At 50.8% G+C, this 23,783-nt stretch overlaps 1 protein-coding gene across 1 annotated transcript in view; it reads left to right on the top strand.

Annotated features, from left to right (window-relative positions):
- Window positions 1–21,065, top strand: part of LMO1 (LIM domain only 1) — a 38,800-nt gene extending 17,735 nt beyond the window's left edge. Inside the window, exons 3-5 of the mRNA XM_039863503.1 lie at window positions 16,231–16,444; window positions 19,095–19,220; window positions 20,765–21,065. Coding sequence (XP_039719437.1) covers window positions 16,231–16,444; window positions 19,095–19,220; window positions 20,765–20,870 — 446 coding nt within the window. The 3' untranslated portion in view covers window positions 20,871–21,065. The remainder of the gene's footprint in view (window positions 1–16,230; window positions 16,445–19,094; window positions 19,221–20,764) is intronic.
- Window positions 21,066–23,783: the final 2,718 nt, after the last annotated feature.

The raw sequence follows: 23,783 nt of genomic DNA, 5'->3' as shown, positions 1-23,783 counted from the left end.
CCATCCTCTGACAGTGAGATCTCGGGCAAGCCTTGCTCTACCACCCACTGCTGTGTGACCTTGAGCAAACCACTTAGCCTCGCTGAACCTCAGTTTAATCACACATAAATTAGGGCCCAAAGCATCCTTCCTGTCCCCTGTAGAGCAAATGGAGGAAATATTCTCATGTGTTTGGCTAGCTGGGCAGCACTGTGCCCACCTAAGGAGATGTTGGTGAGAACACAGTGGCTGCATAAAGTGCAGGTACCTGCAATCCCTTCTCTTGACACCCCCCACCCCTGAGAGGTCATCTCTCGGCCCCAGGCTTCATAGGACTTTGGAAGAGAAGTCTGGAGACTTCCTGAGGCTTCCTGAGACAGTATCCCATGATGAAACCATGAAGATTCAGGAAGCCAGCCTCATGCCTTGAAAATTGGCATTTGGCTCAAGGCCCAGGTATCGCCCTCAAGTGACCAGAAGTGTTCTGTCCTCTCCATGGGGCTCTTCCCACATGTGAAAAGGCCTGAGGTACTATAACACCCTTCAACCTAACCTTAGTCCTTTACCCTAGACTCTGTTGTAGGCCTAGAGTGGGCCTGGCACCCCTTGCTGGTCAGGATGCTTCATCTTCTTGAGTTACCCTCTGGGATAAGCCACAAAGGGTGCTGTCTCTAGCTTGGGCACTGTGCGCTCTCCCTCCAGAGAGTTTCATGCAACCCAAAGGCAGATGTTGCCTGACTTCCTGGCCTCTGAGGGCTGGATCTGAACTTGCAGCACTCCTTACTAAACTTACCTCAGCTGGGCCTGGCGAACTTCACTGCGATCCTATTTCTTACATTCACACCGTAACTTGTGAAACCCAATATAGAACAAGTTCAAGGTCTGAAAGAGGGAACCTTCCCCAGGGCATGCCTAGTTTGCAGATAGGGCATTGCACATAATGTATAGACCTCAGAAGATACAGAAATTTCAACAAAGACCAGGGAAGACAAAACATGAGTACAGAGGCAGAAGCAAATGGGTCAGAGGAGATTGATGAATCCAGTAGGGTCTGAGTTTCCTGGGGAGCAGGGCTGAAAAAGTGAGTATGGTCAGATTTCTGGATGGGGGATATGGAGGAGAGAGGTACAGGGGGCTCTGGAGCCCTTTCCTCCCTATAGAGCAGCAGTTGGGAAATAGGCTGACCAGGGCCTGGCCTCCCTGTGAGGGCTGGCTACTAGACTACTCAGGCCCCCTCTCCTGACACCAGGACTTAACTTTTTTATAAACTGATTTCTCTAGTTCTCAAAGGAATTTTTGTCTTGTTTATTTGTTTTTGTTTATAACAGTTTTATTGGGATATAATTTGCACACCACAAAATTAACCTTTTTAAAATATACAATTAAGTGGTTTTTAGTATACTTACAGAGCTGTGCAACCATTATCATCATCTAATTCTAGAACATTTTCATCACGCTAAAAAGAAACTCCAGACCCATTAGTAGTCACACCCTATTCTCCTTCTCCCTGGAGACAACTAATTTATTTTTTATCTCTATAGATTTGCCTATTCTGGATATTTCATATAAATGGAATCATACAAGATGTGGTCTTTGTGGCTGACTTCTTTCCTAGCATAATGTTTTCAAGCTTCATCCATATTGTAGCATGTATCAGTACTTACTTCCTTTTTATGGGCAAATAATATTTCATTGTATATATATACCACATTTTATTTATCCATCCGTTGATGGACATTTGGGTTGTTTCTACTTTTTAGCTATTGTAAATAATGCTGCTGTGAACATTCATACAAGTTTTTGGGTAGGTATCTGTTTTCATTTTTCTTGGGTAGAGATTTAGGAGTGGAATTGCTGGGTCATATGGTAACTCTATGTTTAGGGATATTTGTTTTTAATTTCCAATAAACCGTTTAAGAGTGTTTATGAGAGGAACCATCCTTGGCTGCTAAAGCTTTTGGAAGGGAGGTTGCCTGCAGCCTCGTACCCTGGGCTCCTAAGGTTTAGTGGGTAAGTCCTTAGGTAAGTCTTTTCTCTTACTGGCTTCAGTTTTCTGATCAATGAAATGGGTGCTTATAGATCCCTGCTCACCTCAAGGGCTCTTGGTAGTAATTGCTACTTACATCGCATGTCAAGGATTGCAAAGCATTCTTCTTAGCTGCTTTGGTTCTTTTGCCCCGTGAGTTGGGTATTATTACTTCAGTTCTGCTGACAGGGAAGACAAAGCTCAGATAAGCTAAATGACTTGACTGAGTTTATGTTGTAGGCCAATGACAGAGCCTGAACTTGAACCCAGACTCATTAAAGTCAAAGTCCCTGTCCTGAACTCTTGCCTCATTGTGTCTCCGGGCAAGGCAGAGCTCTATACTCAGGAGATCCCTCTCTGAGCAGTCACCATATTTTATTCTTCATCCTGGGTGCCGGGAAACCAGGGCCTAAACATGGTCAGATATGGGCTCTAAGGTAGAATGGTGCTATAGGAATAAGGTCTTTGCAAAAGTCCACTTTTTAGCTGTGTGACTTTGGATAAGTTGCTCCACCTCTCTGAGCCTCAATTTCCCCATCTATAAAATTGGAACAATAATTACTACTCATAGCATTGAACAAGATATCTTATAGGAAACGCCAAGCCTGATACCAGGCACGTAGAGGGTGTCAGGTATAGTTATGGAGCAGCCGAGGAGGGCTTGATGAGGGTTCAGAGTTCTGAGGGACCATCAAGGAGATGTGGCTGGCTTCTGGGCTGGTCAGGGCCACTTTTAAGGAGGAGCTATCGCTTGGGCTGTCCAGGAAGGTGAGGAAGAGTGGGCAGTCCCAGTGTTCTCTAGCCCGGGGGCTGCCAGAAACCAGGAGGGGTTTTCAAGGGTCTCATAAAAACCTCCCATCTCAAGGAAAGTTTGTGGACAGATCCTGCTGGTACCCTCAATCCTCACCCCCAGCCCGGCCCACAGATGCCTGAGAAGGGGGCTTGCATGACTGCCTTAGTTAGCCTGAGTGGTAATAAAACACTTTAAATTTATTGTGACATTTGGATTTAATTAAAAAGTACACACTTAGGGAAGTAGAACATAATGGGGAGAGAGGCAGGGTGGCTTTTCCCCTCCTTTCTTCCCCAAACTAATTAGCGTTGTATTTTAAATTGTTTATGTGCCGCTAATCATCGTAATAAATCATTTATACTGAAAAAGACACACTCGGCTGTGCCCGCCGCGCAGGTTCCGCTCGCCGGGCTCTATCACGAACAAATTGATCTGGAAGTGAATTTATTAACCACTAGGGAAGAAATCATTAGTGCTTTCTCTAAACATTCCCCAGGTACGCTTTATTGCCGCAGTTTATGCTGTAACTAAAAGGAGCATTACCCAGGCCTGAGTTGTAATTTCCTTGCAGAGTCTGCAGCCCACTCCCCAGCCAGGGGCAGGAGGGATTAGGGAGCCCCTTCCTCCTCTCCTATGTATGGTCTGATGACTCCAGCCCCTTCCCAGTGCTCCTCATTTCAGAAGGGGCTCCCTGTGAGGTCTCTGCAGGCCTGAGGGCTACCCCTTCTGTTGCTCCTCAACAGAAGAGTGGTTCACAGTCGCTCACGTTTATGTCTCAGGAGTGTGGCTTCAAGTTGGGGTTTAGTCTCAGGTTTGGAGAACTGGCATGTAGGGACTGTGAAGTCACTGGGATCGGAGAGACTTGTCATGGATCAACTTCCCCACCCAGAGATGGGGAAGGCCTCAGTGGTGGGTTGATTGCATATTTGGAGGAAGAATTATAGCTGAGCGGGTACCCAGGCAGGAGCAGGGGGCCATAGCTGGGGCTGCCAGAAGCATCCTCTGCCAGCCAAGCCTCCTACTGCGGGCCCGGTGGCCTCTCCAAGGCTTGGCTGGAGCAGGTTGTTCTGCTCAGCTTCCTCATGAGGCCGGCTGCCCTGTGTCTTCCTCTCCACCTTACAATTCTGAGCCCAGAACAGTATTCCGTACTCCACACGTGGCCTGACAAGTGACAGACAGCATGCTTGTCAGCTCCCTGGCTACAGATAGCATGCCTCAGATAATGCAGCCTGCGGCCACACTAGCCTTCCCAGCAGCCAGGCTGCCCTGCTGACTCATACCCAGGTGACACTTTCTCTCCCTCTACAGTGGGGGCTTCAGACCACCCCCACTTCACAGGGTTTGCACTCTAAGACACTTACAACAGGCTTTTCCCCACCAGGTTTCCAGAACAGAAATTCACTTCTGAACCAGAATCTTTGCCCTGGGAGCCCATGGCTAGTCTAAGATACAAATCCCTGCCTGTCCGACTCCAAAGCTTTCATTCTAAATGGCTTCAGCCACTGGTGCCCCATGAGTGTCCTCAGTCAGGCTGGTAGCGGGTGGGGAGGGCTGTAAGAGGGAGCTGGTCTCCATGAATCTTGCCTTTAGCTCTTCTCATTCAGGTCTGCAAAGAAGGGTGGGGGACCCCCCAAGGCCTCTCCAAGAAGCCCCAGGACAGCACCTCAGGCAGGTGCCCCAGAGGCAGTGCTGTCTCAGCAGGAGTTGAAGAGGCTCCTGTTCCCCGCAGCTCCTGGGGGCGGGGTCCAGAGTCTCCTTCCTTGCCCATTTACCTCCCTTCCCTCCTACAGCCCAGTGGCTAGCAGATGGGCTCTGGCTACTTGGAGGAAGCAGGACCCAGCAGCTGGCTGGGCAGAGCCTTCCTGGAGGGTCTTCTTTTTGTGTCTGGAGAACACATTTAAAAGTTTGAATTCAAAATTGATTTTGAAGGGCCCTAATCTCCGATCCCCTGGCGCTCACGGTGTGTCTGCCGCTCCTGCCAGACTCTCGTTTTCTGGTTCAGCGCCTTGGTGCTCACGTCCCTGATGCTGTGAAATTGAGACTCGTCTGACAGTCCATGCCCTCCTTCTCCTCTGTGGAGATTGCAGGCCCCTTGGGAGCCCTATTTCATTAGATGGGTGGTGTGCGCCTTTTGGGCGCCCAGGGAACATCTGAGTTGCTGTCTTGGGAATGCACCTTTCAGATGCTTCCCCACTGGTCCCCACAACTGTGCGGCTCCAAGCAGCATCTTGCCAAGGGTCCTGGGGGCTCAGGATGGGATGGGACTTGGTGGGGGCTACAGACAGAGGAATCCTTGGGCTTAGGGTTTCCCTGTAGAAAACTTCAGGGGCTATTTCCTTCCACTGGCCCCCAGAGGGTCAGACTAGACTGGAAGAGTGGTCACATCTTTAAGCCAAGAAGACCCTAGGTGAAGGCTAGGTCTGTGTCAGGGGAAGAGGGGTGCCCAGGCCACAGAAGCAAAGGAAAAGACTGAGCTGTGGAGGTTACACAAAGGCCTGAGCTCTACAGCTCCACCAAGGACTCCCTGAGTGTTGAGATGGAGTAGTTAGTTATATGTAAGGGGAAGTACGGAGGGGGGCTTCATTCTTCATAAGTATACAGGGGCTAAAGGACAGGATTGCTGACCTTTTACCTAAAGGGTAGAAAGTTTATGTTTGCACAAGAGCTGGAGCCCTGGGGTCGTCCTCTCAAAAATCCAGACTGTGGCAGGCAGGACCTGGAGGCATTGCCACGGTTGGATCTGCTTTTCTGTTGGGACCACAAAGCTGCAGGTACCTAGGGATGTGTGGCATGGGGCAGCAACAAGCTTAATTAAGTCTACCATCTCTGGGGAGCCTGCCTATCTGCATCAGGCCACTCTGGCCAGCAGACTCTTGCCAGTAATATCTGTATAGATTGCACTCAGTCTCTTCATTCATTAACTGAACTGATAGTTAAAAAATGACTGCTGTGGGGCTTAACTCTGGGGACACAGTGGTGAACAAGGCGGAGCCCCCAGAATAGGCCTTCATGGGGCATACATTCTTATGAGAGAGCACAATCATTTTTCTTAAGTAAAATTATAGAAAAGTAAAACAATTACCGATTATGATAAAAATTCAGAAGGAAATGACTGGGGACTCATTTAAATAAGGAAGTAAGGAAGTTAAGACAGCCTTTCTGAGGAGATGACATTTAAGCTAAAGCCCAAAGATGAGAAGGAGCCAGCCATGTGAAGAGGCAGGAGGGTGTTCTCCGAAGGGGGAAACAACATGTGCAAAGGCCCTGAGGCAGAAAGGGAGATCTAGAATGTGGTTGGAGCACAGTGTGGGAAGGGGAGGCAGGGGCTGGACCACATGAGAATATCATAGGCTTGATGAAGAATGTATATGTCATGCTCAGGCCACTGGAGTTTATGGAAGGGTTTCCAGCTGAGCATTGACCTGACTTACTTTGTCTTAAAGGATTTCTCCAGCTGCCGTGTGAAGAATGGATAGTGAGTATGAGACACAAGAGGGTGGTGTGGAACTGTGCTGATGGTGGGGTAAAAGATGGTGGTCACTCTGGAAATGGAAAGAAGCAAATGGGCTGGGGAGCAGGAGTCAGTAGGGAAGGAGGGATGAGGATGGAAGATCTGAGGATGACTCTGAGTTTCTGGCCTGAGCGTCTGGGTGGGTGATGGCATTAGTATGGTTAAGGGAAGCCTCGGGTAAGGGAACTGAGGTCAGGTTTGGGGGAAGAGATCTAGAATCCTGTTTTGGACCTGTGGCTTTCGAGATACTTCTAGACCATCAGAGAGTTGGAAGAGAATGCCTACTCCTGTCCTGAAGATAACTCTGCGGTTAACCTAAGCATCATTTCCCATGGCATACTCCAAAGAGCACATGCAGCCTCTGATGTCTCTTAATTTCCCCTCACTATGGAATGCAGAAAACCACATGTAGCGCAAGAGCATGTTCTGTTTGAATCTGCTCCAGTGTCTCTCAGTGCATCGTCCAGGCCGCCTACAAGTTCTTGACTGGGTCCTCTAAAGCTGTTGCCTGACGCGGGGCTGTGCTGGGTTCAGCGTCCTTCAGCAATGAGGTGTGTATGGAAGGTCCTCAGCCCCTTCATCTCCAGACACTGGAAAGCCACTGAAGGTTCAGGCTTTAGGACACCCCTTTCCTAAGGTTTGTCTCCACCAAAACATGCTGTAAAAATGCCTGCTCCTTTGTACTCCTGTACAGGACTGGCTCCTCTGGGGACACTGGGGACCAGAGGCCTGCCCTGACTAATATATCACTGCAAGTGGCCTTCGGAGCCTTCTTCTTTTGGCAGGGTCCAGATAGGGTACAAGCAGAAGTTCATTATCCCTATTGCTTAGGAAAAAAATGATGCAGATGCTATCTATGGCCCTGAGATAGAGCAGGGAGGGGCCGTGGCCCAAGCCTGGGTCTGAAGCCCTGCTTGGCCCCTCCCAGGTTTGCCCATGTGACTTCATTTACCACCTTTACTTCAGGGCAGGTCATGTGACTTCCTTTACTTCAGGGTCATGATGAAGATGGGAGTTAATGAATGTAAAGCACTTGGCACATAGTAGGCACTCTATAAAGGATATTATCATATAGCTAAATGTGGCTACAGTCGCTGTAGATGTGTGTGTACACGACTGGGCAGTGCTTTCTTTTGGTGTTTCCTACTGCAGTGGACTGTGGAGACCAGGACGAACTTGGCGTTGTAGAGAAAGCAAGCATTGCTGGACCTCCTTAAATGTCCTACCCTGAGCCAGCCCTTCTTCAGGACACTTCTCTGTCCTTTCATTCACACACAAGCCCCGGACTATTGGTTGAGACTCCCCCGACTAGTCAGACTCTGGATCTAGAACCCCCAGCTCTCTTCTCATAGCTCGGCCCACCTCCCTGAGGACGTGTGTCATCTCAAGTCTTCTTTGTTCCTCTGAAGGCTACAATGCAAGCATCGCGGGTCTGCCTCTATGGGGCCCTCCCACTTCCTTCCCAGCCCCTGTCCCCTCTTTGTCCTTAGTTTCTGGTCCATGTCCCCTTTCTGGCCCCATCTATATGCTCTTTAAGATCCCACAGCAGCCATAGCTTCTAAAGGCCCAACAAGGAGCAGAAGCAGCCTGTGACCACCAGAGCATGGAGAGAGTGCCCAGCCTGGGCTGTCATTTCTCCTGGTCTTAGCCCAGGCCCTGCTCCAAGCATCCCCCCAACCCCCTGCCCCAGCATCATCTGGCATCCAGGCTGTACATGAGCACCCAGATGCTGCCCCAGTGAGCCTGCCTCACCCAGGTTGTGCATGGAGGTCATGGGACGTGTGCTGCATGACCACTTGAACTCTGGGGTCTGGCAGGCCAGTGCTCCAATCCCCACCCTGCACCCTACCAGCTGTGTGACCTTGGGTAAAGGCCTGAACCTCCCTGGGCCTCTGTTTCCTCTTCTGTTGAATGGGGATAATCATTTAGTACCTCAGAGTTAATATGAGATTCACTGAGATGACAGATGGGGCAAGTGCTGAGTAAGTGGTGGTTTTCCGAAGAGGCATACAAAGTCCTGGCTGAGGGCTCTCTATCTTAGTTCTTTTATTTTTTTTGAGGTGTGACATACATGCAGTAAATCGCACAAGTCTTAAATGTTCAGTCCAATGAATTTTTGCATATGTGTGCACCCGTTGAAACACCACCCAGATCAAGATAGAGGACTTTTCCAGCACCTCGGAAGGCTTCTGCACGCCTCCTGCCAGGCGATAATACACCCCATTATTCTGACATCTATCACCATAGATCGGTTTTGCCTGTTTGGGAATTACATAGAAGTAGAATTATATAATATGTGCCTTTTTGTGTCTGTCTTCCTTCATTCAACATTACGCCGTCTGATTCATCCATATTGTTATCTGTACCAGCGATTCATTCTTTTTCATTGCTGTGGACTATTTTATTGTATGAATACACCATAATTTATTATTCATTTTACTGTTGATGGACATTTGTGTTGTTTTCAATTTGGGGCTATGATGAAGAAAACTGCTATAAATATCCTAGTATATCTCCTTCGGTGGACTTAAGCCCTCTTTTCTCCTGGGCATATAACTAGGAATAAAATTATTAGGTCCTAAGATATCCTAAGACATACATAAATTTTCTCAGCTGATTTTTTAAAGCTACAGGTCAAACATTGATGTAAGTACTTCGTGTCCACTACCTAATTTCATCCTCGAAATAATTTTTTAAAGTAGGCTGTCCTCATCTAGCAGGTGAGTAAATTGAGGCAGAGCTGGGAAGTGGTGGAGCCAGAATTTAAGCCGAGGCCATACCATCTGTGTGTAGGGTCCATAGTCTTAGTGTCTACACTGCCTGTTTCTTCTCTCAGACCCCCCTCAGGGGCAGTCTCAGAGTGAAAGAGGCGAGTCCACCCACTGAGCTGACCACCACCCCATGAGCAGAGCCTCCCAGCCTCCCTCGCTGACCCCAGTGGGGAGTTGGAGGCCATAGGAGGCCTGCTTTTCTCCCTCATCTGACCCAATAAGCATGCCACCTGCAAATGGGTGTGCAGAGGGGCAGTAATGAGCATGCTCTAGGTGGCTGTAGGCACGCATTTCAACAGTTGTTCACGTCGACTTTTGATTCTAAATGAGTAGGAAATGCTATTAGTTCAGGCCTCGCCTGCCACATGGCGAGGCCCTGGGATAGGAGTGCAGTGAGACGAGAAATTGTGGAGATAAAACTGGTGTGAAATGGAGGCCTTCTCACAAGGCTGGATGTGTCCGTGCGAATTGAAGTTACTTCTGAGAAAACGAGATCTAAAGAGATTCTGCAGAATTAGATTACACTTTCAAATTTCCTTATTAAACGGGATTGATGCTGAGGAGGGGTCGCTGGCTGGCTCCGTTTAGGATTCTACTCTGCAGTTTCAGGCCTGGGCATGGGCCCAGGTAGGTACAGACACCTTGCAAGTGGTAGGGACCCAGATTCCTGAAGGCCATCCCCTTGCCCCAGCAGCTGAAGTGGGTGTGACAATTATGGGACTTTCCGGGTAACTTCCACCACTCCACATGGGACCATGTGGACGAAACCTAGGGGGCTCACGCTCTCTCACTTCCTTGGGAAACTTGAACAGAGAACAGAACATCAGGCTTCTTACTGGTGGGTTTTGTTCAAATCAGCTTCATTTGGAGCTACGATCCACTTTGGAAATGTAGTTTTTCCAAAAGGCAGTAAAAATGCAGGCAACTGCTCATGCATATGTGTGTGTATTTACACGAGCACACTCATGCATGTGTGTGGTTGGATGCATGCATATATATTTTCATGCAGTTTACTGAGTAGCTACTATATCGAACAATGTACTGGGTAGTAGAATAAAATTGTGGTGAGGAGAATAAACAGGCACAGTCCTGCCTCTTGTGGACCTAGTTTACGTGCATATTATTACGTGTACATGTGTCAGTATTTGTGTGCTGCCGTGTATATTCGTATATGTGTCCTGCATCTGTGTACATTCTTTGTTTCCTAATTTCTGTAATGCCTCCTGCCTAGGTCTGTAGCATGGCAGAGGTTAGCAGCACACAGGCTGGCAGCATAGCAGGTGATTCTGAAGACAGACTGCCAGGGTTCAAATCCCAGCTCTGTCCCATGCTAATCATGTCACCCACAACAAATCATAACCTTTCTTGTGCCCCCATTCTCCCCTATTGTTAAAATGGGAATGATAATGGTACCTATTTCATAAGGCAATTGTGAGCCAAGCGCTTAGAAGTTGAGCACTACTAATTGTTCCATCAGCATTATCTCCCTGCAGATAGCCCTTAGCCCTGGGAAATCCAGGTTCCCTGCCTGCCCCAAAGGAGTGAAGACATCCATGGGGAGAAAGGGAAGCCCCGGAACTGCATTAGGCAGCTGTGTTGTGCTGTGTGAGCACAGGCTTGGAACCTAAGTACTGAAGCCCAGGAAGAGATTGTGAGAAATAGCAAGGTCACACCTGTCTGCACCCTCCGGGCTTGCTTCCGAGCTGCCAAAGGGACCTGCCATGAGCTGTTACCCTCTGAGCTGCCACAGCAACCCCTTCCCACTTGATTGGGCACTGAAGCAGCCTGTCAGACCGATGGGGCTGACTTCCTTCTGCACAGGTTTGCAGTGACCACTAGATTGTCCTTTGAGTAATGCTGAACTCCAGCTGGTACCTGTGTGATTTTAACCATGGTGGCACATTCATATCAGTTTATTTTCCTCACAATAAGTACCCATCACTATTTTAGGGACTGAGATGGAACTGTGACTTAGGTCATCCTTTCCCATGTGCTGAATGGGGTGACACTAATCAGAGCTAACTTTTGACTGCCAGGTCCAGTTAGTCTTGAACACTTCACGTGTATTAACTCCTTTATTCCTCATGGTAACTCTATGGGATGAGTGCTATTTTCACACTCATTTTATAACAAAGCAAACTGAAGCACAGAAGAGTTAAAGTCATGGTCAAAGGTGTCAGACAAACCAAAATTGAAAGATATTTCATAAAATAACTGGCCTGTTCTCTTAAAAAATGCTAGTGCTGTGAAGCACAAAGAAAAGCTTAGGAATTCTTGCAGATTTAAGTAGACTAAACTTGACGACTGAATGCAGTGCATGATCCAGAATTTTAATTTGCCAGAAAAAAATATTACTTGGGGACATTGGTAAAATCTGAATGAGGTCTGTAGATTAGATAATAGTATTATGTGAATGATAATTTCCTGGTTTTGATCATTGCACCATGCTTGTGTGACAGAATGTCCTTGCTTTTGAGAAATACACACCAAAGTATCGAAGAGTCTAGGGCCTTAATCTCTAAAATCAACTCTCAAGTGAGTCAGGAAAAATATTGTAGGTAGATAGGTAGGTAGATAGATAGTAAATATGGTAAAATGTTCATATTTAGGGAATCTGAGTAAAGGGTATACAGGAATTCTTTCTATTCTTGAAACTTCTCTCCAAATTTGAGATTATGTCAAGATAAAAAGTTAAAGGAAAAAGAAAACAGGTGTCAGAGCAGGGAAGGCAGGTGACTTGGAGAGCATGTTACTCATACTGCCCGTTCCTGTTCGTTGGTCCCCTGTGGATGCGTCTGTGCTGCGGCTTCACCACAGTCTGTGGCGAAAGAGCCTATGACGGCCCCATGACACAGATGCAAGTCAGAAAGGTGGCAGGATTTGCTCCAGGCCCTCCAGCTACTTGAGACAGTTCCCAGACTGGAAAGTAAACTCTGAGTTCAAGGTCTGTGCTCTTTGACTCAATGTCACTGTTGACTGCCCTTTGGAAGAAAGTGCGATAAGCAGGACAAGGAAGGCATCACTGCCCGGAGCAGTGTAGAGTAAGGGCCCTGAGACAGAAGCAAACACGATCTATTTACAGGGCGGAAGGGGATATTATTCCAGGATACTGCAGGGAGCAGATCCAGCAGTGCCAGGCAGGACATGCTGGCATGTGGGAGGGGACTTCAAATGCCAGGTGGAGTTGCCAAGGGTAGCCACAGGGACTGCCAGTAGGGGAGCCACAGGCCAGGCCTGGGTCTGGGTGGGGTGGACATTCTGGGGCAGAGGAACTTGCTGGGAGATGGTGGGAGTGCTTCACAACCAGGCTCAGTCTGCTGTCCAAGTTGGAGGCATTGTGTGTTGGGACCAGGAGCCAGAGGGCTTGGCAGTTTGGAGACGTCCACCTGCTGGATCTGAAAGGCAGCCTGGCCTGGGATAGGGGGCATAGGAATTGCTGTGGACTTGAGTATGGCTGGCAGACCATCTGGGATGTCCATGTGAAGAGGAGAGCTTCTCTCCTGGGTGGAGGGAGGATGCAAGAAGAGCCAAATGACCTCTGGCAGTCCCTCCCAGTCTCCCGGACTGTCTGGCTTTTCCCTAGATTAGAGAGCTGAGGGTAGTGTCTGACAGCTGGATGAGTCAGACCGAGAGGCTGCCTCCTTCCACCGTCAGCCCACCCAGGGTAGAGGCAGGGTAGGGGTTTGGCCTGTCTCTCCTCAAACGTCCCCTCCACGCCCTGAGATTTGAGGGAAACACGTGGGCCGAGTGAACTGGTTTATTTTGCCGGGTCCGCTATGTGCATCTGAGCATGTGCCAGTGCGTGCGGGTAGTCGCAAACATCATCCATTGTAAAATATCAGTGTTTTCATGGGTGAGTAGTAATTACTGGGTAATGCTTTAAAACCTTTCCTGAAGAAGCGCAAAGCTGTTTTTTTCTAAAGTCAGGAGTACATTAAAAGGATTACCATGTAGATTTGATTTTTAGATAACACTAAAATGGATCCCAAATGGACTTCAGCAAAGGGATGCTATCTCCTTAATGGAAAGTGCATGGCCCGAGGCTCAGCTCCCAGAGCCAGGCAGGAGAGGGAGGGAGGGAAGAGGTGTCTGCAGGGCCTGCTGGCGGATTGGGTGGGGGCTGGGGAGGCAGGGCAGGAGGGAGAGCCTGGACCCTCCGGGGAGCAGGAGCCCATAGATGCCCCCTTAGAGCCTCCTTACCTTTCAAGAATATTTTCAAATCTCCTGGACTAGCCTAGGCAAAGCAAACACTGTGTCGCGGGTCCATGAAGAAGGAAGGGATAAGACTTCTCCCAGGACCTCAGCCTTTCCAGGCAGAGAAAGCTCAAGGTCTCCAGATGTTCTGAGACGTCCTCAGCCAGACTGGCCCTGATGTTCTGTATGTCGGTAGACATCAGACACTGGTAGAAGCCATGCAGCCTCTTAGGAGTTCTCCAGGGCTTAGGAAGCAGAGTTCAGCATCCTAGAGCAGGGTGCCTAGGTCTTACAAGTGCCTGTTGTGTGCCAGGCCGAGTCTGGGCACCGGCAGGGGGTGGGGAACAGGGGAACAGCTTGTGGCTTTGCTCCTCATGGCCTCCCTGGGTCCTCTAGGTGTCAGGTCCCACTGGTGATGGAATTGCTGGCTAGTGCTATAGTTCATAGCGCTGCAGGCTCAGCAGGCAGGCATTCTGGGGCCTGAGCTTGGAAGGCCAGCCAGCCTGTCCAGGATCCAAGCCAGAGGAAGATGGAGCAGGGCAGATGCTCCTAGTGCTGAGATTCCCTCCATCATTTGGAGGTATGACATCATAGGCTGGGTATATCCCCTGAGTATGGATGTTCCAGCCACCCACAGCCACCACCTCTCTCCCTGCCCCACCAGTGATAACACAAATGTAGAGCTCTGGCTGCTGGAGAGGGAGCCAGGCCTGCTACCAGCCTAGGTGAGCAAAGGAAAATCATCATTGGAGCCTATACTAGAGGACTGGCCTGAGATATTCAAAATTAGTGACTATGCTGCTGGGGTGCTCCCTCCACAGGCCCTGGAGATTGTAGTCCCATACTGGAGTCCCCAGACTTTCCCACATCCAGCTCTTGTAACTCCTTCCTCATTCAAGGGCCAGGCCAGGCCTTGGAAGGAGCCCCTCAGTCCTCCCTTTGCTCTCAGGGGTGCCTGATCCCCCACTGGCCTCCATGGGCTCTTCAGAACTGTGACCGGGCTGGACCCTGCCAGAGGAGACACAGGCAGGCCTGATGACAGAGTCATTCTGAGCCCCATAATTCTCTAAGACCAATTAACCTTTAGAGCTGCATTAAGGAAATTAGGCAGCAAACTTCCCAGCTAACAGACAGCCCTATCGGGACTGTAGGAGGGAGGAAGGAGAGAGCCCAAAGCAGCCCGTGATGCCTCCTCCCTGCCCTCACCTGTCCTGCTGCTCCTGGGCTCAGGACGACCCCCTACACCCAAGGGATGCCCCTTCTCCAGGAGAAGTCTTCAGAGACAATGAGGCTGAGAAAGGGCAGAGGAGCGGGTAAAGGCCCCCAGGGCCAGCTTAATTAGTGGCCTACACTAGCTCCTTGGACCATCTGAGCCTCGGTCTCCCCCTCTGTAGAATGAGACCATTTGCCTAGAAGAACTCTGAGGGTCCATCTGACCTGACACCCATGAATTTTGAGACTGAGGCCCCTTGGAGGCTGTGGTTCTCCCCTGAAGGCTGAGGAAGGGTCACACCTGGAATTAGGAAGGAAAAGCAAGCAGCTCGGACTCTGGGCTGGGAGCAGGGGGGGTGGGAGGAGGGATGCCAGGGGACGGGAGCTGAACCCAGAGCTCTGGATAGTGCAGGGATCCCTTGGAAAGGATGGGGCCAGAAGGAGGGCAAATTTCAGGGACTTGTTGGAAAGCCGGGAGGCAGAAAGGGGTGGACCATTTCCTCCAGAGTCAGCCCCTCCATCCACCTGAGCCTTGGTCAGGAAAGGAACACCCCCATCTCCACCACCTTCATGAAAGGCTTGCAGGCACCTCTCCTCCCCCTCCCCCATCCTGGTTGGGGCTCTAAGACTCCCCGCACTCCCCTCTAAGCCTAGTCTTCGCCATACTCAGGGCTTCATGTAAACGTCTAGGCTCCCAGATGACTCCTGACATCTGTCCTCATCTCCTCCTGAACTTTCCCTCCCTGTGGTCACTCCTTGTGGCCCTAGGGCCAGAGGCTAGGAGCCCATGCCTCTGTGCACATGCATGCATACACCTGTACTCTGCACCTGTGTGCATGGGGGATGAGTGATGCACACGCTTGCCTGCCGTGAGGTCTGCCCCTCCCTCCGATGAATACCAGGCTGAGATTCCAGGTCTTTATACTTGGCATTTTCTTGTATGTTGAGAATCTCATATGGGCCCTGGGAGGAGGCCAGTGGCTTAGAGTTTCTTATCCTGGTGGGAGGAGCAAGGATCCAGAAACTGGGCACCTCCTCTCCCTTGGGCAACAGTAGATCAGAAGTTTGAATCTCGCTGGAAGCATTTCTGGAGAGAGCCCCAACTAGGCCAGGCCCAACTGCCTCCCGAAGGTACCTGCCAGGAGCTCCAGAGCTCCTGCCCCCTCCTGGGAGTGTCAAAGGGACATCTTACTTTCTTCTTGACACCTCCAAAGTTCTGTATAAATAGAACAAGAGGTTATAGTCTGACGTTTTGGGTTAAAATGGATAAACACAAAAGCAGTCTGAGGAAGTCTTAAGGTGGCAAAAAATCTGGGAGTTCTAGTGGACCCCAAACCCCTTGCGAGATTTCATTCTTAGGGTTGCAGAAAGAGCCAGTGAGATGGTGGCTGCATAAGGAGGGCTTCAGGCTTCCTGTAGATCAGACCATAGAAGGGGCGGTGGCTGAATGGGGTCAAACAACTCAGGGGGACCAGGCCTTGGGACTGTGTGTGTGCCCGCAGCAAAGCAGACAGGGCTCCCCAGTGCTGCCTGCAGCTCTTGGAGGGACTTTCACAGGGCGGGGGTACATGCTATGCCACGCAGCCCCAAGGACAGGACCTAAGACCAGGGATGGAGTTGCTGGGGAGAAAGCGAAGGTCCCTGGGATGGAGTTGTGGGGAGAAGCAGTGGTCACCCATTCCTAGAGAGCCCAGAGCTGCAGGGCACCCTCATGTCCATCTGTCTCACGTCTGTCCATCTGCAGGCGTGCCGATGCTGTCCGTCCAGCCCAAAGGGAAGCAGAAGGGCTGTGCAGGTTGCAACCGCAAGATTAAGGACCGCTACCTGCTGAAGGCGCTAGACAAGTACTGGCACGAGGACTGCCTCAAGTGTGCCTGCTGTGACTGCCGCCTTGGCGAAGTGGGCTCCACCCTCTACACCAAGGCAAACCTCATCCTGTGTCGCCGCGACTACCTAAGGTGGGCCACCTCCTGCCACTTGGCCCTTCTTCTCAGGGTGCCCCCCCCATCCTCCAGCACCCAGCGTGGCCCTACCCCGGCTTTCGACCTAGTACCAAAAGTACACAGCCTACTGCGTGCTCATCCCAGACTGTCCTGGCCCTGCCTTGCTTTCCGAGACACCCCCTAGGGCAGGGCCCCATCTTCTCCTGGGACTCAGTGGCCAGCACAGGTCCTGGACAGGCATTTGTAACTGCAGGCACCGGAGATGAGCTTCCTGAAGACACCAGCCTGGCCCTGCCCCTGCCTTTGTCAGGTGCTACTGACCCACTCTGTCCCTGGAATCTGGGAGGGACATCCTCAGAGGGGCTTCCAGGAGCAGGTATGGAAGCCCTGACTGCCCTGGGTCCTCCTTCCTACCTCTCCCCAGTGCCAAGCTCCCCCCTTTCTGGGTGGACCCTGGGATTAGATACCCCAAAGCCTGGAAGCCTGGCAGGTAGCCAGACCCTGGGAGAAGGACCACTGATGTTGGAGCTGAAAGACCTTGGTTTGAACTAGCTCTGAACTTTTTGGCTTCTAACCTGCTCTGAGCCTCAGTTTACTCCTCTGTGAAGTTGTGAAAAGAATAAGGTCTCTTGCTTTGCATTCCTCAGAAATCTAACCCACCCTCCCCCACAGCCTGGATCCTATTCCCCCGGGGCTGCCTCCCCCAATTAATCCTCCCTTAGACCTTCTATGACATCAGCAAGGCTGGAAGGAGGCCACAGAGTAGGGGCCTTGGCTGAGACCCAGCATCTGCATTTGGCTTTTACACAGGCTGCTGGGTGGTGGTTGGGCCTTGCAAAGAAAGACACATTGCGTTAATTAATAGGTCAGAACGAGGGCTTCTTGGGGCTCCCTCTGCTCAGGTGTGAGCATGTTGGGGGGTGGGGTTATCAGCAGAGGCTCCCCTGCTTCCCCCAAAGAGCTTAAGATTTACCTGCCTGCACTTGCTTTAACTTCCGCCTTTTGTAGAAGTTTTGTTTTTAGTTTTGTTTTTTAAGCTGTGCGTTAAGCCATGATCTGTGACTCAGTGCTCCTGGCTGTGGCTGGAGAAGAGGCTGAGGTGGGAGGAGGGGTTAAAGAAGGGATACTCCTGGGGACTCACCCCTTGAGGACTGGAAAAGTCCTCCAAGTCTGGAGATTTAGGACATCAGCTGGAGGCCAAACCTACCAGGTTGTGGGGCAGTGGCGGACAAACTGATGAGTTTACAGAATGCAGAGAGGGAGGACTACAGTGCAGGATGAGCTTGTCAGCAGAGCTGAAGCACCCACATGCATTCTGGGCCCTGCCAGCTACTGGTGCCTGAAGGTATTTTCCTGAGCTCTGGCAGAGGCCAAGGAATGACTTTGGGGCCAGGTAGGCCAGTGGGCCAGGGTGGGGGTTGCTTCTTTGAGCTGCTCAGGCCCAGAAAATGGCTGTCTAGAGCCTGCCTCTCTGCAGCCTGCTCATTGGACTGATGGCAAGAAAGGCCCCTCTTGGCAGGCAGATGCTGTGGCGCAGCCTTTGTCTACCTTAATCTGAGCCACCAGGCAGCTTGGACTGATGAATAATGGAGCCAAGCTTGTCTGCAGGCGCCTGAGCTTGAGCTGGACAAATCAGGGATTAGAGGGGCCTCCCACCCATCTCTAGCCCCCTTGTCTCACTTGGGGCTTGCTCTTCCAGTGTGCAGAAAAGAAGCTAGGAGTATGAGCGATGTACACACTTGCTGGCTCAGACCATTGGAACCTCCAGCCAAGGACTGGCCTGCATGGGGGAGGGAGTGAGCTCACATCCCTAGAGCTTTGCAGCCAGCAGCTAATAGAAGGGTTGTCTGCCTCAAAGAGGCATTGTGCCAGAAGTCCTTAGAACTTCCTTTCAATATCAATCCTGTTTTAGAAGCATCTTTGAACAGAATCCTCTAGTCTAGCATCCCCATTTTAAAGAAGGATGAACTGAGGTCCAGGGAAAGGAAAAAGGGATTTAGGCAAGTCACACAGTGAGTCACTAGCTGAAAAAGACCTCCTCATAGAGTCGTCAGGATTAAATGAGTTGATCTTTGTAAAGCCCTTAGAACAGTACCTGGCACATAGCAAACACTACATAAATGTTTACTACATGAGTTGTGACTTGAGAGTTTACCAAAGTTTTCACAACAAGACTGTGAAGGTATTTAGGTCTCTGTTTTATAATTGAAATAAATGAGGCTCAGAGAGGCTCAGTGACTTGCCTGAGAACACACAGCCCATGATTGTTAGATTGCCTCTTAAATCTGGCTTGTATAAATCTGGAGTTCTGCTCAAGGCCCAGCCCAGTATTCTCCTGGTGGGCCTCAGTGCTTAAGGGACCACAGTGGGAACCTGGGAGGGGGCCAGGACCCTTGTTAGCCCAGCTGGGATAAACAGTGTCAGCTGACACCTGAGCTCCTTCGTGAGTAGATATGTTGATTTCTCTGAAACCTGATTTCTTAGTAGAATTTAGATTCTGCCAACTGTGCTCCCACCCACTGAGCCATCTTCTTGCCCAGGCCTACCTGCTAAGCCTGCAGGGATGGGAGACAGGTGGTGCCATGTGTGGAGGAACTCCCCTACCACCTCCTTACCCCAAGCTCCCTAGCAGGCCCCTGAGCCCTCTGTACCCTTCTCTCCGCAGGCTCTTCGGCACCACAGGAAACTGTGCCGCCTGCAGCAAGCTGATCCCAGCCTTCGAGATGGTGATGCGGGCCCGGGACAATGTGTATCATCTCGACTGCTTTGCCTGCCAGCTTTGCAACCAGAGGTGAGTGCTAGACTTGTAGCAATACACTTACTGGACCCCAGGTGACTCCTTCTGGGGCAGACCAGGAGTGCCGTGGAGGCCTGCATGCAAACGTGGGTTCTGCGTGTGCATATGGCTGCTTGTGCACGCTGTGACATGTACATATGTGTGGTTTATGCGTGCCCAAGTCTTATAGTCAAATGTGTATGCTCCAATACTGTGTGTGCATGTTTGTGGAACACATTTCTGTGCAAATGTAATGGACGTGAACATGCATGAGCTTGCTGTGTACATGCATTGTGAGTCATGAGCATGTGTGTATTTTTAAATGCCCATGTCCACCTGGGTATGTCCTCATGATAGAATTAAAATGCACGTGCAAACATGTTTCTATTCTAGGTCTCCATATGCAAATGAGGGTATGTGTGTGATCTGTGTGCATGATGAGTGCATGCATGTTTTAAATGTGCTTGTGCAAGGGTTTTGTACACATGCCTTGTGCCCTTGTGTGTGTGCCAAGTGCATGTGTGTGCATGTACATTCTAGTGAGAAGAGGGGGTTCCTGGAGGGCGAAATGCCTTCAGGAGATGGCCCCTCACTGCTGCCCCCTCTCCTATGATTCTGGTTTTAGGCCAGCCTCCTTTCTGGTCTTTTAGCCACTGCTTAGTGCCCTAGCCCTGTGGGAGGCCCTGGGGACCCTCCTGACTGGGGGCCTGGCACCAGAAGGCAGACCCTTTCCTCAGGAGCCTCTAGGTCAGGAAAGAGCTTATACAAGAATTCCCAAAGGGCTAGGTCCAGAGGGACCCGCAGGGAACACCAGTCCGGCTGAGGCTCAGGCAAGACCTGCAGCCGGGAGGGCTCAGTGAAGTTGCAGCGCCACCTGGTGGTTTGCCTAGGATCTGCTGGGACTGGGCCTATAACCCTGGGGTCTCACTAAAGGCCTCAGCCACTCTGGGGACATCTTTAAGGAAAGGGCTGGATCCTCCAATACTTGAGGAGGACTGGGGGGCCAAAGCAGAGTCTTCTCCAGATAGGGAGTAAGATGGTGGGACAGAGTCACCTCCTCCTGGAAGGATACTCCAGGAAACCCACAGATTCAGTTTAGAGAAAGAGTACTCTTCACTGAGCCGTCCTCTTAAGTTGGATAAGGGAACAGAGGGATGGAAAAATCAACCATTTTTATCCTTTCCTCCTTCCCATCTCTACCTCTCTCCATCTCTCTCCTCTCTGGATCTTTTCCTGTTTCTTTTTCCTTCTCTCTCTTTCTCCCTCTCTGGGACTGGGGTAGGTTATTCCTATGCTTTCCCATGAACCCCACTCCTCCACAAGGGACCTGACTGTGGCCCAGGCTTGTCTATCTGTCCTATCCCCAGGCTGCAGGGCCTGGCTGAGAGTGGGGCTGACCCAGGGACTTTTGAGGATCCCCTCTGGAGTGGTCAAGGAGCAAGCTCCCCAGGACCTCACTTCCCACATGTCCACCTCCCAGCCAGGCTGGGTCTTGTCTGGAGCCCCCGCCACCCACTGGGACTCCTCCATGGCCTCTCTCTCCTGCTTGGATTTTCCAGATTTTGCGTGGGAGACAAATTCTTCCTGAAGAACAACATGATCTTGTGTCAGATGGACTATGAGGAGGGACAGCTCAATGGCACCTTTGACTCCCAGGTTCAGTAACACCCAGCGCCTGGCCTCCAGGCCAATCTGTCCGTCTGCCCGCCTGCCCACCCACCTGGCCGGCCAGCCGCTCTCCTGCCAATTAGAACTCCTCCATCCTTGATGGAAGGGACGGCCCTTCCTCCACTACTGCCCATCTGTGTGTGACCCCTCCTGGGGCCAGGCTGGGCCTGTACATTCTGTCTTCTGTATATAAATGGGAACATTTATTTTATGAAAAATGTAATGCGATTTTATTACTGGCGTGGATTAAACTTATGGATGTTTCCGGGGAGGTTACTCTGCGTTGATCACATGACTTACAGACCTGGGCTCCTCCCCTCTGCTTGGGAGTGGGCAGGGCCCTCCTCCTGGCCTTTGGGGGAGACATGAAGCAGGGCATGGGGTGTTCCAGGTGGGCTTTAAGGGGAAGAAACTGGAGAGAAGGGACAACCCCAAGCACCCTACAGCCAGAAGTGGTTACTGAGGTGTCCCTCTGGCTCTGAGCAGGCCCCCAAGATAAAGAGAGGCAAGATAAAACCCTCCTTTCCCTGAGTTTCTGTGTTATATCCCACCAGTAAGACCCCCCCTGACTGCCCAGACAGCGACCCAGCTCTAACCTCCTCCACAGTAGGACCCCAAATCTTGAGCCCCTTACCATGGGAGTACCATCTTGAGACTTGTCTTCACTTTCAGGATAATGGACAGTGATTGCTGTCTCCTCCCAGCAGCTTGGGCCCAACCTGGGTCTTGGCTTTCTATTCTTCTGGCTGAGTGAGAACAATCTTGTTCCTCTGTAACAGCCCACGCAGGCTGGATGCTTTCGTTCATTCAGCCAGCAAACCTTAATCCACTTTGTCTCAGCCCTGTGCTGCAAGCACCAGACCCAAGAATGAATCATGAATTGGACACAGTCTGTGCCCTTGAGGAGGAGGGAGAAAGCCAAGAAAACAAACAGAGCACATCATGGTGAGGACAAACACTGCAGAGAGACCTGGGACAGGCCAGTTCCCTCCAGCGGACATGGGACCACTGTGATGAGTCTGGAGAGTCAGGGACAGATGAGCCAGTGGACACAGTCAGATGCATGCGCTGGCAGGCAGGAGAGATGGACACACAAACAGATGTGTGTGTAGGCAGAGATAGGCAGGGACAGACAGGCAAGCTGGCAGGCACTCAACTCAGGCCAGAAGATAGCGAGACAGGCAGACACCCAAGGTGTTTTCTGTCCACTGGCTGAGCCAGGCTCACCCAGGGCAGAAGGAGTGCTGTCTTGTCTTGGCTGCAGCCAAGCACTAAGCACAGAACCTGGAACTGAAAAAGTATCACTGAACAGTACTTAAAAGGGGACTTCTTGGGTCCAAAGCCTGGACAGGGAAGGCTATATCAATAGGCTGCCTCCACCACTGGGCCACTCACTCCTTCCCCCAAAGACTTTTTATCCTGGCCACAGAGCAGAGCCAATCTCTGCCTGCTCCTGGATAGAGAAACGGCTGCCAGAGCTCATGTCGCCCTGTCTCCAGGCCTGCTCCTCCACTTTGAGTGAAGTGGGGAGGGCGACTGGGCTCTTGTGGGGACTTGGAGGAGCCTTCGTTTCCACGTTGCTATTTCGTGGCCAGTGGCCCAGTCTGTGGGAAGGGATTGCGAGGACCAAGGATCCAGGGGTAGGAGTTCTCAACTTTGGGACCTCCCTCTCCTGAGAAGGAACTGCGCCCATGTTTGTGAGACAGAAGAAAGGCAGAGAACCAGTTCCCAGCTGCGGTGGGTACTTTTGTGTGACATGAGTCTGATGGAAGTTCATTAGAACCTCATGAGCAAACCTCATCTCTGTACCTGGCCCCTGGGAGCTGTCTGTACGTGACCATGTGAGGTTATGAATGAGTTTGAGGGCATGAGTTTGAGGGCTGGGGTCCGTAATGAGGAATTTTTCTTGCTCGACATGAAAAAGCAAATTATTTTCCTGGATAATAGCAGAGCTCTCAATGCCAGACCCTCCCTTAGGTCTCAGATGACCGTGTCTATCCCCAAAGTCCCCAACTCCTAACTTCAGAGTTTGCTGCAGATAAAGTTGTAACACAAGTTAATTACACGGTTATCCAGAGATAACGGAGCCACTTGAATGCAGTTTCTGGGCAATTACAATTGCTTCCAACAGAGTTACCATATTGCAGCCATGAAATAACATGTCATTTTGCAGTAATTATGTAATTAACTTGTCTCACCACTCTAGGTTGTGCAACAATTAATTCACTCACAATGAGATAGACTCAAAGTCAGGCAGCCAGGCTTTGAAAGACCCCACAAACAGAACTGGCCTTTGAAGAGGACCCCAGCCCCACTCTGCCCACCCCAGACCTTGCCCGAGGGCTTCCTCAGCTCAACATGGCATGGAACATGCCAGGTCCTGCATCAGGGTTCCACTTATTACTGCCTCACCATTCTCATCCAGGAAAGGGGAATGGCCTATTTCCCAGGGCAGGCCTGAAGCTGAGACCTACACTGTGAAGTACTGTGCTTACATGAGCTGGAGTCACCACGACCTCACCATCATGAGGTCCTGAGTTGGAGACCCTTCACCCAGGAAGTCTCATAGCAGTTCAGAGCTGCCCCTGAGAAGGGCCCACACAGTCTTGCCTTGGTAGGTATGGAACCAATAGTGGGGAAGCGGAGAACAGAGAGGAGACCAGCTCTCTCCAGCAAGGCAACTGAGATGGAGCTGGAATGGCTACTGGAGGCCAAGGATTGTACCCCTGGAGAGGATTTGCAACCCCTAGCAGAAACCCAGGAAAAGCCTGACCTGACCCACCCCTCCCCTCGGCCCCAGCCATTGCATAGAGAACTTGGTTAACTATAGAGCATGAATGATCCTGGCCTGGTTCTCCTTGGCGCTGTAGCACTATAGAGGATTGGGGTACAGGGGAGCCAGGGAGCACT

The sequence above is a fragment of the Pteropus medius genome, unplaced genomic scaffold, assembly GCF_902729225.1.
Source record: "Pteropus medius unplaced genomic scaffold, Ma_sr-lr_union100, whole genome shotgun sequence".
NCBI lineage: Eukaryota > Metazoa > Chordata > Mammalia > Chiroptera > Pteropodidae > Pteropus > Pteropus medius.
This window is presented reverse-complemented; position numbering and strand designations above follow the sequence as displayed.